Source organism: Delphinus delphis, chromosome 14 (assembly GCF_949987515.2).
Source record: "Delphinus delphis chromosome 14, mDelDel1.2, whole genome shotgun sequence".
Classification (NCBI taxonomy): domain Eukaryota; kingdom Metazoa; phylum Chordata; class Mammalia; order Artiodactyla; family Delphinidae; genus Delphinus; species Delphinus delphis.
The window spans coordinates 77,370,774-77,384,657 of NC_082696.1; the positions used below are offsets into that span (position 1 = coordinate 77,370,774).

Consider the following 13,884-nt stretch of genomic DNA (forward strand, 5'->3'; position numbering starts at 1 on the left):
TTTTGTGACTTTATCCGATTATAAATCATCTATTACTGCTTACATAATGGGTCTTTAGTGTTTGCTATTTTGAGGTCATTCTTAAATTTTTCCCCTTCTAATATGTAGCCAGATTATTATAAATGGCTTCTAATACTACTCATGATGAGATTCGAGCCCAAAGATTTAAAATATCCTCTATTTCTGGTGAGAAATCCTTATTAATTAATTAATTTTGTTTCATCCAACAGAGATCTACATCCCAATGGCCTCCCCACTTCGTATACGATTATATTACTATTCAGACTTCTCCCAGAAACTCCCAATGACCCTTTCGCAATTTGGCAGATCACAGACAGAGACTACAAACCACAAGTTGGGGTGATTGCAGATCGTAAGGATTATAATTTATCTTATTTTAAGGCACATGCATGCATATTTTTGATTATGTTTTTCCTTTTCTCTTTCTTTAAGAACCTTCTGGATATATATATATATATATTTACTTGATTATGCTTTTATGTTTAAAGTTTTAAAAATATATCAGTAAATATTTGAATTACATTTTATCTTAACTGAAATTATTAATTTTTTTAGAGAATTCTCCAACAAGAATTATTTAATACTTTCAATATAGAGTGTCCATGCATTTGATTTAATAACAATTATGTGTTGATTACAGCTTCTAGCAAGACATTATCATTCTTTAACAAGGATACAAGGGGTGAGGTACAAACTATTACATTTGACACAGAGGAAGTGAAGACATTATTCTATGGAAGTTTTCATAAGGTAAAAACGTAAGATTATAGAAAAATAAATATTTATAGAAAAAAGTTATTTGTAGAAAAACGTATATAACTTAAAATTTAAACTAATTTAATTTATTATTTATTAAAATGTCATGTTAAACTGGTGGAAACATAGCCATGTCTTTTAAAAACAATACCTTATTTCAAAGAATTTGATTAATTCAGAGAAGGAAATTTAAAACGATAATTCTACTAACCATGAGATAACTACTATTAACATTTCAATGTATTTTCAATGCTAATGTCTTTTCAGAATGAGTCGTGTAGTATATACAATATTGTATGCCCATTTTTCTACCTACCATTTTACTTTGAACCTTTATGTCATTTTGTTTCAAAAGCTTAATTTTTGTGGATTGTATTTAATTGATCAAATTATTTATTCTTTTATAGAGAATAGTAAGCTGCTTCTACCTGCTTGTTTATTGAAAAGTTACAAACATGCCAATCCAAAAGTTATCATTAACTATCAAAATAATTAAGATAACTGTTTACTAAATTAACTTCTGCATGAACACATTTACAACTTCTCTAAAAAAATCTTATTAAAAGTTCTAAGATAAATTCTTAGGGGATTATCTATTCTTGATGATCTTAATTTTTAAAATCTCAACATCGAGGATAAATAGAAACTTGCTGTCAGGAAAATTAACTTACAGATAAGAGTGCTGAAGTTGGCAGCGTTAGAAATGAAAAGCACCGTCTAGGTTAGGAGTGGATTTTTTTTTTTTTTTTTTTTTTTTTTTTTTTTTTTTTTTTGCGGAACGCGGGTCTCTCACTGTTGTGGCCTCTCCCCTTGCGGAGCACAGGCTCCAGACGCGCAGGCTCAGCGGCCATGGCTCCCGGGCCCAGCCGCTCCGCGGCATGTGGGACCTTCCCAGACCGGGGCACGAACCCGTGTCCCCTGCATCGGCAGGCGGACTCTCAACCACTGCGCCACCAGGGGAGCCCAGGAGTGGACTTTTTAATGGAATTTCTTCATCCACTGGATCAAGTTAACAGGAGGAAGACTACTTGTCGTGCAAGTGGTCTAAAATTTCCCCAGTGTAGCTCTCAGAAAGTTAGTCCCCATACACAGAAGACAAATATTTCTGGTTCAATGTGATTCTCAAGTGAAAATGGAAGAACGACCCTGTACTTGGGTAGATTTAGCTGAATTTCTTGCTGATTCCCTTCCTGAGAATCTTGGCTTCTTTCCAGAATGTTCTTCTTATTCATGAATCAGATTCTTGGTGAGGATGACAAGGGACTCTCTTCATGGGGCTTGGAGAGGCCTCAGCAGGCACATTAGTGAGAAGCAAAAAGCAATGATGGAAAAACAGAGATCTCTGAGAATAAAGGCCTATTTGCTTAACAGTTTACAGACTTTCCTGGTAAGGTCCAGCAAAATAAATGCCTCATTGGGAAAGCAGATTCTAGACAGATATTACTGGCTTCAACTTCTCCTTGTCCGATAATAGATGTTGAATCTGGCAAAGTTCTTAGGAACTTTTTTTTGGCTCCTTGATACACCTATTAAACTTACGCTTGAATAACTCGCCCAAAAAGACTATTTTATTTTTCTTCCATACCCACTGAAGATATTAGAAATTCAGCCCTCTATTAACCAACGGATAACCGTTTAGGAGCTATTATTAATAATATAACTATTATTAATTTCCAACTTTCATTGAATGCTTCATTTTACTGAGCAAAATAAGGCAGTATTTTGAAGAGGTCAAGAGTGACAGTCATTAATTATTGCAAATCAAGATAATTATTTTTTGACATTCCCTTCTTAATTTGGCTTTATAGAGAGAGGTATTTGTATTCTTAGGTTTTACATAATGCCTCTTCTTTCCTGTTCTCACAAGTGTTCTTTTCTCCTCAAATTCTCTACCTTCTTTTTGCATAATGTCTCTTTGTTTTTACTTCCTCCTCTACTTTTTCATTATACTGTTTTCCCTCCTTCATTACCCCACACGGTTCTTCTGACCTACTCTCATTTATCCTATCTATTCAAGTACCAAGTGCGATCACTATTGGCTACTTACATTCCACTGATCCAAGGATTCGAACACTCTTCTCTCATTTTCCATGTAATTCGGGAACTGAAGTTCTTCAATCCTTGAGATAAGAACAAGTAGTTCTCTGATAGCAGCAAATTAGTGAGAATAACATACAGGGGGCTCTTGGGAGAGATGGGGGTAGCTTAAGTAAGGAATGGCAGACAACTACTGCTTCTGGAGAATTCTCTTGAAGCGTTTTCTATGTCTCCATCCTGTTGTAACAGATGACATAGATTCAAGAGAGAGATTTCTAATGAGACAAAGAAGTGGAATAGATGACAAATAAGGTTTTAGGGAATGGGAGACCTTGGGAAGGGTGATGAGTTTACAAGGGTGTTCCTATTTCTTTCTACTGGTCTGTGACCAACAATGCTTCCCAGTTGGGAAAGAGTCCCTAAATACTTGGGATAATTGTAACAGATGACATAGATTCAAGAGAGAAATTTGTAATGCGACAAAGAGGCAGAATAGATGAAAAATAAGGCTTTAGGGAATGGCAGACCTTGGGAAGGGTGATGAGTTGACAAGAGTGTTCCTATTTCTTTCTACTGGTCTGTGACCAACAATCCTTCCCAGTTGGGAAAGAGTCCCTAAATACTTGGGACAATGGTCTCCAGATAAAAGCCGCTCTGAAATGTAATTATGCGTGTGTTTAAAATGCAATGAAACACACTGAAGAGATTGTAGCAAAGTATATTTTTAGCATGTGTTTCTTTCTGGTTAGCATTGAATGACAAGTGTATTTGGAATAACTTTGTTTCAAAAATTGAAAGTTTTGATTTTGAAATAGTTTTTCTGGATACGATGATTTTTCAAATAGTTTGTGAATGTTTGCTTCTCAGATTGTTCATATAAGAGCCAACAAATAAGTTTTAGTTCTTATTAGATAATAAATATCTTGGGAATGTTTGTATGGTGTTCTTCTTGAATTTAGTATTAGATGATTGCCCTAGGGGTATTTAAAATTATTTTTAGTAAGCCATATATCACTTTTATATAAAAGCAATATATAATTCATACTTACCACTTATAGATGCACTAAATTAGTGTTTTGGTGGTGATTCTATGTGGAAAAAAATATTTACTGCTTAAAAAAATCTCTAGAGATTGTCTTATGCTTATTTACTCAAAGCATTTAAGGGAATTTCTGTTCCTTAACTTGGAGCCAAACTTTTCAAAGTAATCATCATGGGCTTACTTGAGTATTTGGGCTGTGATAAGTGGAAACTATGAGTATAACTATAAAGTCAAAGATTACCCACAGCCATTCTTTACATGACTGAAATACAGATGTTTTCTTAATTATCCGTACTAATGGATTTTTTGAGATTCTGAGTGTCTTCAGTATCAGATAAAAAACTAAATCAACAAGATTCTTTTCTTATAAGGAAATTGAATCTTGAATCTATTGATTTCCAGAGCTGAATCTCTATAAAAGACACGTGCCAGCTCTTTCCTATGTTAGGTATCTACATGGTGTGTAAGATCTGTTTGGCAGGGATTAGCGACTAACAAATTAAAAATGGAATTTAGCGAAATCAGTGGAAGACATTCGAGGCTCCTTTGTCCTGAGTATAATAATATATTAATGATTTATTTACTTGTATTTGAATAGCTCATTTTTTGTAATTTATTCTTAAATACTTACTATAAAATATTGGCTCTGTTCCCTGTGTTGTACAATATATCCTTGTAGCTTATTTTATACATAATAGTTTATACCCCTTAGTCCCCTACCCCTATTTTGCTGTATCCCTATCCTGCCCCTCCGCTTGCCTCTCCCCACTGGTAACCACTAGTTTGTTCTCTACATCTGTTGAGTCTGCTTCTTTTCTGAATAGCTCTTTATAGTTTACAGAAGCATCTCATCTACTACAATATCTCTGGCCATCTCAGGAAGAGTACAGAGTGGGGAAAATAAGAAATTATGCAAGTGTATAATAGCTGAAGGAAACTGAGACCCAGAAAGGTTAAGTGGTTCATTTAATTTGACGCTGTTAATAAATGACATTGACACGGCAACCTGGTGCTTGGATTTTTAGTCCAAGCCTCTTGACTTGGGACGAGAATAGCTTTAAGAACACATTTTTTAAAAACTGTGATCTGAAATATGTAGGAGCCAGGTTGTTCTGGGTAGAAATTTTGTAATGGAAACAAATGATCTTTTTAGGTTCATATCGTAGTGACCTCCAAAAGTGTTAAGATTTACATTGACTGCTATGAAATTATAGAGAAGGACATCAGGGAAGCTGGAAATATCACAACTGATGGTTATGAAATTCTTGGAAAACTACTTAAAGGGGAGAGGAAATCAGCCACGGTAAGTAACACATTTTTATTTTTCTTGGTATCTTGTATTAAGATTGAAATGACATTTTTAAAAGTAATCAGTGAAGTTTTCTTCCTCGGTGAGTTTTAAATTGTTTTATTTCTTGGTTAGATTGAAAGGCTGGAAAAGTTACACTGAGAAAATATGCTACTGACAAAACATGATAATGGGCTTTACTGCTAGAAACAAATTAAGTTGTCAAGGCACCAGAGAACATCATGTAGTCGACTTGAAACTGAATCAAACTGGAGAGTACAACACAGATAGTTGCCAGGATAATCAGTGAAATCTAAACCAATTCATTTTTTGTTCTTCAAAGGTCGTAACTGTTAATAAAAATGTGTGCACTCAGGACACCATGCATTTGTGGACACTGGCTGTGACCGTCACAGACTTGCTGTCCCCTCACTGGGGGGTCACATCTGCCTCAGAAGGAAGATGAGTGTAGTCGGTCAGCCACCCCTCACTCACAAGTGTCACTGGCTCAAGTTGGAGGCGGGGGCTTGCCAACCCTTTTACAACGCTACTTAGTAGTAAAATTTTCAACCTAAGGTTTTCACTGTACCAGGTTAATTAAGTTCATATTAAATGTTGACCAATAATAACATTGTTCTAAAAGCAAGACTAATAGCCTTGGCTTCTGTTATTTTTAAAATTGCATTTACTGAATGTAGCTTTCTTCCACGGATAGGATTTTCTTCTTCTTGATTCAAAAGTGAAATTTTTATTCCACAATGTAGAACCAAAGAGTGCAAATTTAATATAATTTTGATTAAAATCATTTATTGAATATTGGATTTGATATTTAAATAGAACAATTACATTAGTTTATAAAAGAATGGCTGCAGCTAAACAATCTTTATCAAAAGAGCTCTATTTTTTTAAATGTAGAAAGATAGAAAATATATATTATATTGAAATAGTTAAGCTGAAGGTAATCATAAAATTATCAGTTAGCCCCTAGGTAAGAACTTATGAAAAGAAGGGCATCAATTTTAGAATAAGTGAGGAATATATTTTTTTCATGTTACTTTTCTGCAAGGGTGGACTTTTAAAAGTTGATTTAAATGTGTGTAGTCTTCAAATTCAGAATTAAATACATTCTTAATTTTTAAGTAAATGTTTTCTTAAAAAAACCCAAAACTCAATCAAACATTTCATTTTAGCCAAGGAAGTGGATCAGAAGTGGGAATATCACGTATGCATTTTGCTTCACTATCGCTTTCTCTCAGGCATAGGTTTTTCTGTTCTTATGAGGTAAGGATCCCATTGCTTTCATTGCCTGTTCCCTCAGGAGCGTCTCTGTGAGAAGTTGGCAGAGGTTAAAATGTGGAAACGTTAATATGAAATGTTTTCACGCATCTTTAGCTCATGTTGCTGTTGGTTGTTTGCAGTTCCAAATCCAGAATTTTGATATTGTCTGCAGTCCAGTGTGGACCAGTAGAGACAGATGCTGTGATATTCCTTCCAGGGTAAGTAAAACAGAATGGAATTCTGTGGCGGTGTTAAGAGTCCCCGAGGAATAAGGGATGTGGGCGTGGATGGCTTGGGAGAGCAAGTAGCCCTCTGCAGCTGCATCTCCAGGATGGAGCCAGGGACACGCAAAGTGTGTGTGCTCATCAGCGACCACAGCTCAGGCTGGGGACCCCTCCCTCGAAAGTCAAGAATGTAGAGAACCGCATCTGGAAATCCTCCCTGCCAGCCAGGGTGGTTATGCATAGTCAGAAAAGTCCAGCTGAATCAGTGTGTCTGATAAACCCACTTATTGCAGAGTCCTTCCTATTGCTTGTAAAATACCAGCATTTTACAGGATAAGCCATCACCTCTCTGGATATCTAAGTAGAAATAACCATATTTCTTTTCAAGATGATGGCTTTTACCCATAGTATCTGTGTAGGTTGTAATAATTACAAAGGTGAATGCTGCTGATGGATTTGAAGCTTTAGGCGAACAGTGAGCTGCACGTACCCACGGGATGAGGATGCGTTATTTATTCAACAGATACTTACCGAGCACCTGTTGTAAGCCAGGCACTATCCTATGTGCCGGAGTTACAGCGGTGAAAGGGAATATTCTAGTGAAAGGCAGGGGGAGAGGAGGAATGAACAAGTAGGTATACAGTACGTTATAGAGTGAAAAATCCTTGCGTGAAAACACGCCAGGATACAGGGAGAGACAGCCAGGTGAGTACCCTCAGCCGTCAGTGATAAGGGGAGATTTAAGCAGAGACCTGAGTGAAGTGAGAGGACAAACAATGTGGATAATGGAGATAGAGACTTCCAGCCAGAGGGGACTGTAAGTGCAAAGGCCCTAAGGCGGCAAGGTGCCCTAAACATCTGAGAAGCATGAAGTGGATGAGGGAGCGCTGGGGCAGAGTGAAGGGCAGTGGGAGGGGCAAGGTGGTGTGCTGCTGCTTGGCAGTGCATGTAAGCCCCTGTAGGCCTGGAAAGGAGTTTAGATTTTGTTCTGAAGGAAATGGGCCTCCATATCTGAGATACTCAGCCTTTTCCTAACGCCAGACTAGAGAAAATTGGATTAAATAACCAATGGTCTTGATGATAGTTTTGTAAACATATTTTTGTTGTGTGAGGTTTCCTAAAGCAAAACATAAAATAAAGACATCAGGAGCAAAGCAAGATTCAATGTAAGACTGTTTGTAATCATAGCTAAAAATTATTTCTTCAAGTTGGGAAATAGATTCCCTTGTGTATATAAGATTAGTGAGCATGGGGGATGGGAAGCTGTTTTTACCATCAATTCATAGATAAATATTCTTTTCAAAATTTCAGAGAGATGAAGCAAAATGCCCCAGTCTTCCAAATGCTTGCACGTGTACGCAGGACAGCATTGGACCTCCAGGACCACCAGGCCCTGCGGTAAGGAAACAAATAGTTCCTCTAGTTTTTCCTGGTAAATCTTGGGCATGGTCACCCTTTGGCCGGTATGTCATGCGTAAGAAGCTCCCAGCCACTGGTGTGTTCTAGGGCAGAACAAGCTGCATTGCACACCATGTTTGTAGCGTGTTTTGAGATCTGAAGTGGAGTAAATCAAGCAGAAAATTTGAGCACATCTGAACACATTTCTCTAGCCACACAAGAATGAATGATATCGGCTAGCATTCAAGAGCTTTTCTCTTAAAGATATGAATTTGGGTTTCTCTCTGTAATCACTTGATTTTGAAAATTCCTTTGTTTCCTGACGCTTCTCGTACGTATGTTATGGAGCCGTGGTTGAGAGGCTGGCCCAACAACAACTTGTTTAGAGCCTAGCATATGTGTATGTTATTAGCAAACATATCATAGAATAACATAGAGGATAATATACATATGTGATGATATCATAAACTCTGGGTGAAAGTGTTGGTGTTAGGAATAACTTGAGTGGGAAGACTGACCAGGTCTATTCATGGGTGGAGGGGAGACCAAGAAAATGCAATGCAAAACATTGAAGAGTACACTCATGTGTCTCATTAATCAATGTGGACTCCCCGATTTAGTCAATCTAACATCTGACCTGGGCTGGTTTTTCAGAATAGAAGTGATACCTTTAAGCTCTATTGAACTCTTTGAAGAAAATGGTTAATTAACATACGAACAGTTCAGAGAGCCTCAGAACACCAGATTTTACTATACATGGGTCATAGCAAATAATGTAAATTGATTTTAATTACAAACTAGCTCCACATATACGGAATCAAAATGTCTCTGGAATTACCAGTGGTCCTGATGGTTTTGTAAACATATTTTTGTGATGTGAATTTTCCTAAAGCAAAACATAAAATAAAGATATTAAAGAGCAAAGCAAGATTTAACATAAGACTATTTGCAATTAACAGTGACTTACCTGATTTATATTTGTAATCATAAAATTATATGCTGGATGTGACTCAGATGTTCTTGAGAAGTAGGGTTTTTTTTCCCTCTGATTGTATGATAACACTGTTGGATCTCACTATCATGTTTATTTCATCTTTGTTCAGTGGTCTCTGAATTCCTGTTACTAAACTACATGTTCTGAGATTTTGAGAGATTCTTTTTGCATATTATTTTCCCTGAAGAATGCATTCATATAATTCCAAAACAGATTTTTCTCCTTAAAAATACTTAACTATAGTATTTAAGTAATGCTTGTTTTTTTCCCAGTAAACCTCAAATTTTCAAATAACTTCAAAATTTGCTAACAATTAAGAAAAGTTCAGAATGTAAAAATGAGATCCTTAGAATGTACAAAGTTTCGAAATTCTCTTTCCCCACACATTTGTAGGATATAAAGTATTTACTTCCATATTTTATAAATAACTGTATTGTCTGGAGAATGCACTGCTTCTCGAAGCAACTTTTATATATCAACTTCTTCCTACTTTCCTGTGTTCACTCTAAAATGTACTCTTACTATGTATTTTAGGGAGGACCTGGTGCTAAAGGTCCCAGAGGTGAAAGAGGTATCAGTGGGGCAATTGTAAGTATATTTTAGAGTGCATTTTTATTTTCACCTGTATGTTAAAGTCTGGTTATTCAAATTTCTACAACTTGAGCAAGTTGATTCAAGTTTAGTGTGCCTTAGGCAATATAATTATCTCTGTCTTGTCTCTGGGTGTCAAAATGATGGATTAGGCTAGCCAGATAAAGAATGTACCGGGCATCTCACTGATGTAGGAATCACACATGGGAAACCTGCAGAAGCACCTAAGGGCTCTGCTGTCACTTGGGGAAGCAGAGGGGGTGACCTGGCCATCAGTTGGAAGACCCCACAGGGAGCAGGGTCCTGCTGGGGACGGTTCACCTGTCTCAGAGAAATAGCTGAGCAGCCACATGTACGTTCATGGCAGGTCACCAGCCCCTTCTACCGGTTCCATACTGGTCTCCATAAGACAACTGAAGCTTCTTAGGGGAATATATTATGAAGATGATGTGTAGTTTTTGTCATACTATCACTAATGATAAGCTAACCCAGTTAGGAAAGTGAGGCTGGGGTGCTGACTGACCCAGGTCTGTCTGACTCCAAGTTTGTGCCTTTTCCACCTAGACACACTGCAAAGAAGCTCCAGCATAGAGTGAACATATCTGCTCTTTCCTTGCTTGACTTATACATACGTTAGTTCCAGAAATAAGCCCAAGTCTAAGAGAAATCAGGACGAGCTTAAAAGAAATCAAATCCAGTGAATTTTTTTTTTTTTTTTTTTTTTTTTTTCTTTTTGCGATACTCGGGCCTCTCACCGTTGTGGCCTCTCCCGTTGCGGAGCACAGGCTCCGGACGCGCAGGCTCAGCGGCCGTGGCTCACGGGCCCAGCCGCTCCGCGGCATGTGGGAATCTTCCCGGACCGGCGCACGAACCCGTGTCCACTGCATCGGCAGGTGGACTCTCAACCACTGCGCCACCAGGGAAGCCCAAATCCAGTGAATTTTGAGCTTTGATCTCTGAATGAATCTAGGACTATAAATATATGAATATATTATATTCAATGTATTTTACTTCTTTTAGAAACCTACTTTTAATAGGAATTTTGGAAATATAAGTGCTCTTGTGAATTTATTGTACTTTCCAGTTGTTCTTTTAATGAGTAGCAAAGGGAAGAAAGTAGCAAAGGGAAGAAAGGAATTACATGTTTTTATAGATGGATAGATTTGTAAAATGTTTGCAAAGATTATATGATTGGTGTCTTAGAGTTATGAAGACAGGCACTGGAAGGGCATTCCATGACTTTGTGCTTGTTTCTCTTCCGTGTATTTAGGGCCCCCCTGGTCCTCGTGGAGATTCAGGTCCTCCCGGTCCCCAGGGTCCGCCAGGCCCCCAGGGACCCAACGGCCTCTCTATTCCAGGAGAACAAGTAAGCACAAAGCTTTCTGTATGAAATGAGGGTGGTGGATTAACGTTGAGTTTAACTGGAACATTTTTTTATTCTATTTCGCCAAACTCAAATGTTTTCTCAGAGAACTCAACAAATTTTAGTCATTGAGAAGACTTCCTATGACTGTAATTTCAGCTATGTAAATACTGTATGTAATAATACGTAACTGTGTAGGGAAAATTGTTGCTAATTATTTGACCTTTAAAAAATTTTTTTACTAAGTAATGCAAATATCCTTCAACATCCTGAAAGCTTTGATACTGCTTTGAGTCTGTGGCAGCCCCGGGGTTCTTTTCTAATGTTTATGACTTCAAGGCAAGCTTGCATTATTTATCTACATCATTACTTCTATAAAAATTTTTAATAACATGTTTACCTTTTGTTCCAAATGCTAATCTGAACTTATAAAGAGGTGTTTTATCTTTAAAGGCTCATATTTTATTTAACTACTTTTTTCTATACTTTAAAACATACAGTAATGAATAAGAATACAGATAATTTCATAGTTTTAAGTCCTAAACTCCTTTTTAAAGATGCCATAATAGAAGACACATACATCCTTTTGGCATTTAGAGGAAAACCAATCTGTATCAGATATCACTAGAAATGAAACATTTGAAGGGCTAGGACTTTTTCACTCAAAAGGGTTGAATGCATCTAACTTTTAGCTTCTTATGTCCAAAAGGGAGATTTAGGGCTTTTACCTTTTCTTATTATTGCTACTACATGAAGTTTATCAGCTTTAATTAATTCAGATTTGCCTGTGTAACAAGTGTCTTCTAGCATGTAGTTATAAAGACCAAAATTATGTTACAGTGTTTCATTGAATATCTATTAAAATGAGCGCCAAATTAAATATATTAAATAAAAAAGTTTTCCCTTCAACTTCTATTTCTATGAAAATCCCTATGTTCAATTAGGTTCTTTCAAAGGAGACATATTCTCCCATGATTATATAAAATTATCCCATCACATGATAAGTGGAAATTATAACAGCATTTGTAGTTTAAAAAGTGAACATCAGTCCCCCAAATAATTGATTCACCTCCCGTCACAAATATGCTTCACTGGATTTACGAAGTGACAGAGATTTCAGGAACGGCTCACGTCTTTCCTTTTCACTTAATTTCTGTAAAACACCTGAGACCTGTTTTCCCTCTGTTTGCTCCAGGGTCGCCAGGGCATGAAGGGCGATGCTGGAGAGCCGGGACTTCCAGGCCGGACGGTGAGTTGTTCTTCACGCGGCCTTTTCTTTGCTGGTCAAGTGTTATTTGCATAGTTGCCCTTGTGGTGCCTCAAAAGGTGAGCCAAGGTTAAGCAGCAAAGCAGAAGCCTGGCCGTGTGCTGCACGTCATTTCCATTCCGTTGCCTGGTTAGTCTTCAAGCTTGTGCTGTTCAGTCAGGTCTGGGCTTGATGACTGAGCGAGCATCTTCCTCTTGGGCTGGCACTGGGCTTGCTTCTGAGTGTCTGTTTCCTTTCAGAGCCCCCTGCATTTTTTCCCCAAACACCTTAGAGAATAACACAAATCCCTTTTCTCACACAAGAAGTTAATTACAGTGTTTCACTTGTTTGTTTCCTTTTGTGTAGGGAACCCCAGGATTACCTGGCCCACCAGGACCAATGGGCCCTCCAGGAGATAGAGTAAGTTTTCTTGGGCAGGCTGTAAGGATGTTGGAAATGATATCACATTGTTGCCTATTAATTAAGAACCCCCCATAATTCAATTTGCATGGCTGGAAATGCAGAGTTCACACATCTCACGGGAGGCAGAAAAGCTAGTATCAGCGGACCAACCGATACCAGGTCAATCTCAAGGTCTATGAAACAAAATGGTGGGACTTCAAATGAGTTGTCAGAATTTTAGTTTTGGAAAAGTTTTTTCTTTTATCATATTTGGAAAAACAAGTCCCTAAAAGGAATTTTGGTTCATTGGAGAGAGATTCAAGAATCCTAGCAAATTGCTTTGAATCCTAAAATTAAAATCTTTGTCATGAGGCATCTTTTACGTAACTCTAAGAATAGTCTTGATTTCCGTGGCACTTTCTATGCCGTCAGGGACATCTTTTCTACACCTTCAGAACTCAGGTACCCCCTGTAGGCCTCTGTGATGGAAAGCCGACTGGAACCTAGTAGGCATCTTGCTCATTTGTGGCAGATTTCAGTTTTGCTCTTGACTTATGATGAAATCGGTGCAGGAGACCCAATTTTTTCTAGGACAAGTAAATGAGAAGCACAGTGAACATGGCTTCTGTGCTCTAATCCAATGTTACAGAAAATTTGCTTTCATAGGAGATGACGAATGCTTTAATAAACTATTTTAGAGTTGCTCAGAACCAAGGCACTAATGACTTTTCAGCATCTTCTGGTCCAGACAACAGTCTGAGAGTTGTCTAGATTCTGACTTATCAAGTTAAAACACAGGACTAGCAGCAGGGTCTCAGAGGGCCAGGGCTATAATAGCTGTCACTAAAGGCATTGATTTGTTACCCTTAATGCCTCCCTGACATCATGGGGCAGGAGAGTTGGGTCAGTCAGATGGAGCAAAGATTTTGCCCAGATAAGTCCAGATTTGGATGATTTGCCAGTGAAAGTTATTTGCTCCAATGCCTACTCTTGAGTTTATGAGAGAGTGAGGTCAAAGAGAAAACTGTATTCTCTGGGAGTCTGGGACCCAGTGGTACTTCTATATACATATTCTTCTGACTCTTTTGAGACTGACACTTCAGTTTTTTGGAATTCTTATTTTACAATAAAGGACAATGGTGAGATTGCAAAGGTGACAAGTCAGTCTATTCCGCAATCAGGAAGTAATGATGCACATTGAATATAGTTCAATATCCTGTGATAAACCATAATGGGAAAGAATA

The 13,884-nt window shown here is 37.6% G+C and overlaps 1 protein-coding gene across 5 annotated transcripts in view; it reads left to right on the forward strand.

Annotated features, from left to right (window-relative positions):
• Nucleotides 1–13,884, forward strand: part of COL12A1 (collagen type XII alpha 1 chain) — a 137,970-nt gene that overhangs the window by 109,717 nt on the left and 14,369 nt on the right. For all 5 annotated transcript variants that reach the window (XM_060030344.1, XM_060030343.1, XM_060030342.1 and 2 more), the window contains 9 exons: nucleotides 231–373; nucleotides 662–771; nucleotides 5,010–5,159; nucleotides 6,563–6,640; nucleotides 7,958–8,044; nucleotides 9,573–9,626; nucleotides 10,900–10,995; nucleotides 12,188–12,241; nucleotides 12,605–12,658. In XM_060030344.1, the coding sequence (XP_059886327.1) occupies nucleotides 231–373; nucleotides 662–771; nucleotides 5,010–5,159; nucleotides 6,563–6,640; nucleotides 7,958–8,044; nucleotides 9,573–9,626; nucleotides 10,900–10,995; nucleotides 12,188–12,241; nucleotides 12,605–12,658 (826 nt within the window). The remainder of the gene's footprint in view (nucleotides 1–230; nucleotides 374–661; nucleotides 772–5,009; nucleotides 5,160–6,562; nucleotides 6,641–7,957; nucleotides 8,045–9,572; nucleotides 9,627–10,899; nucleotides 10,996–12,187; nucleotides 12,242–12,604; nucleotides 12,659–13,884) is intronic.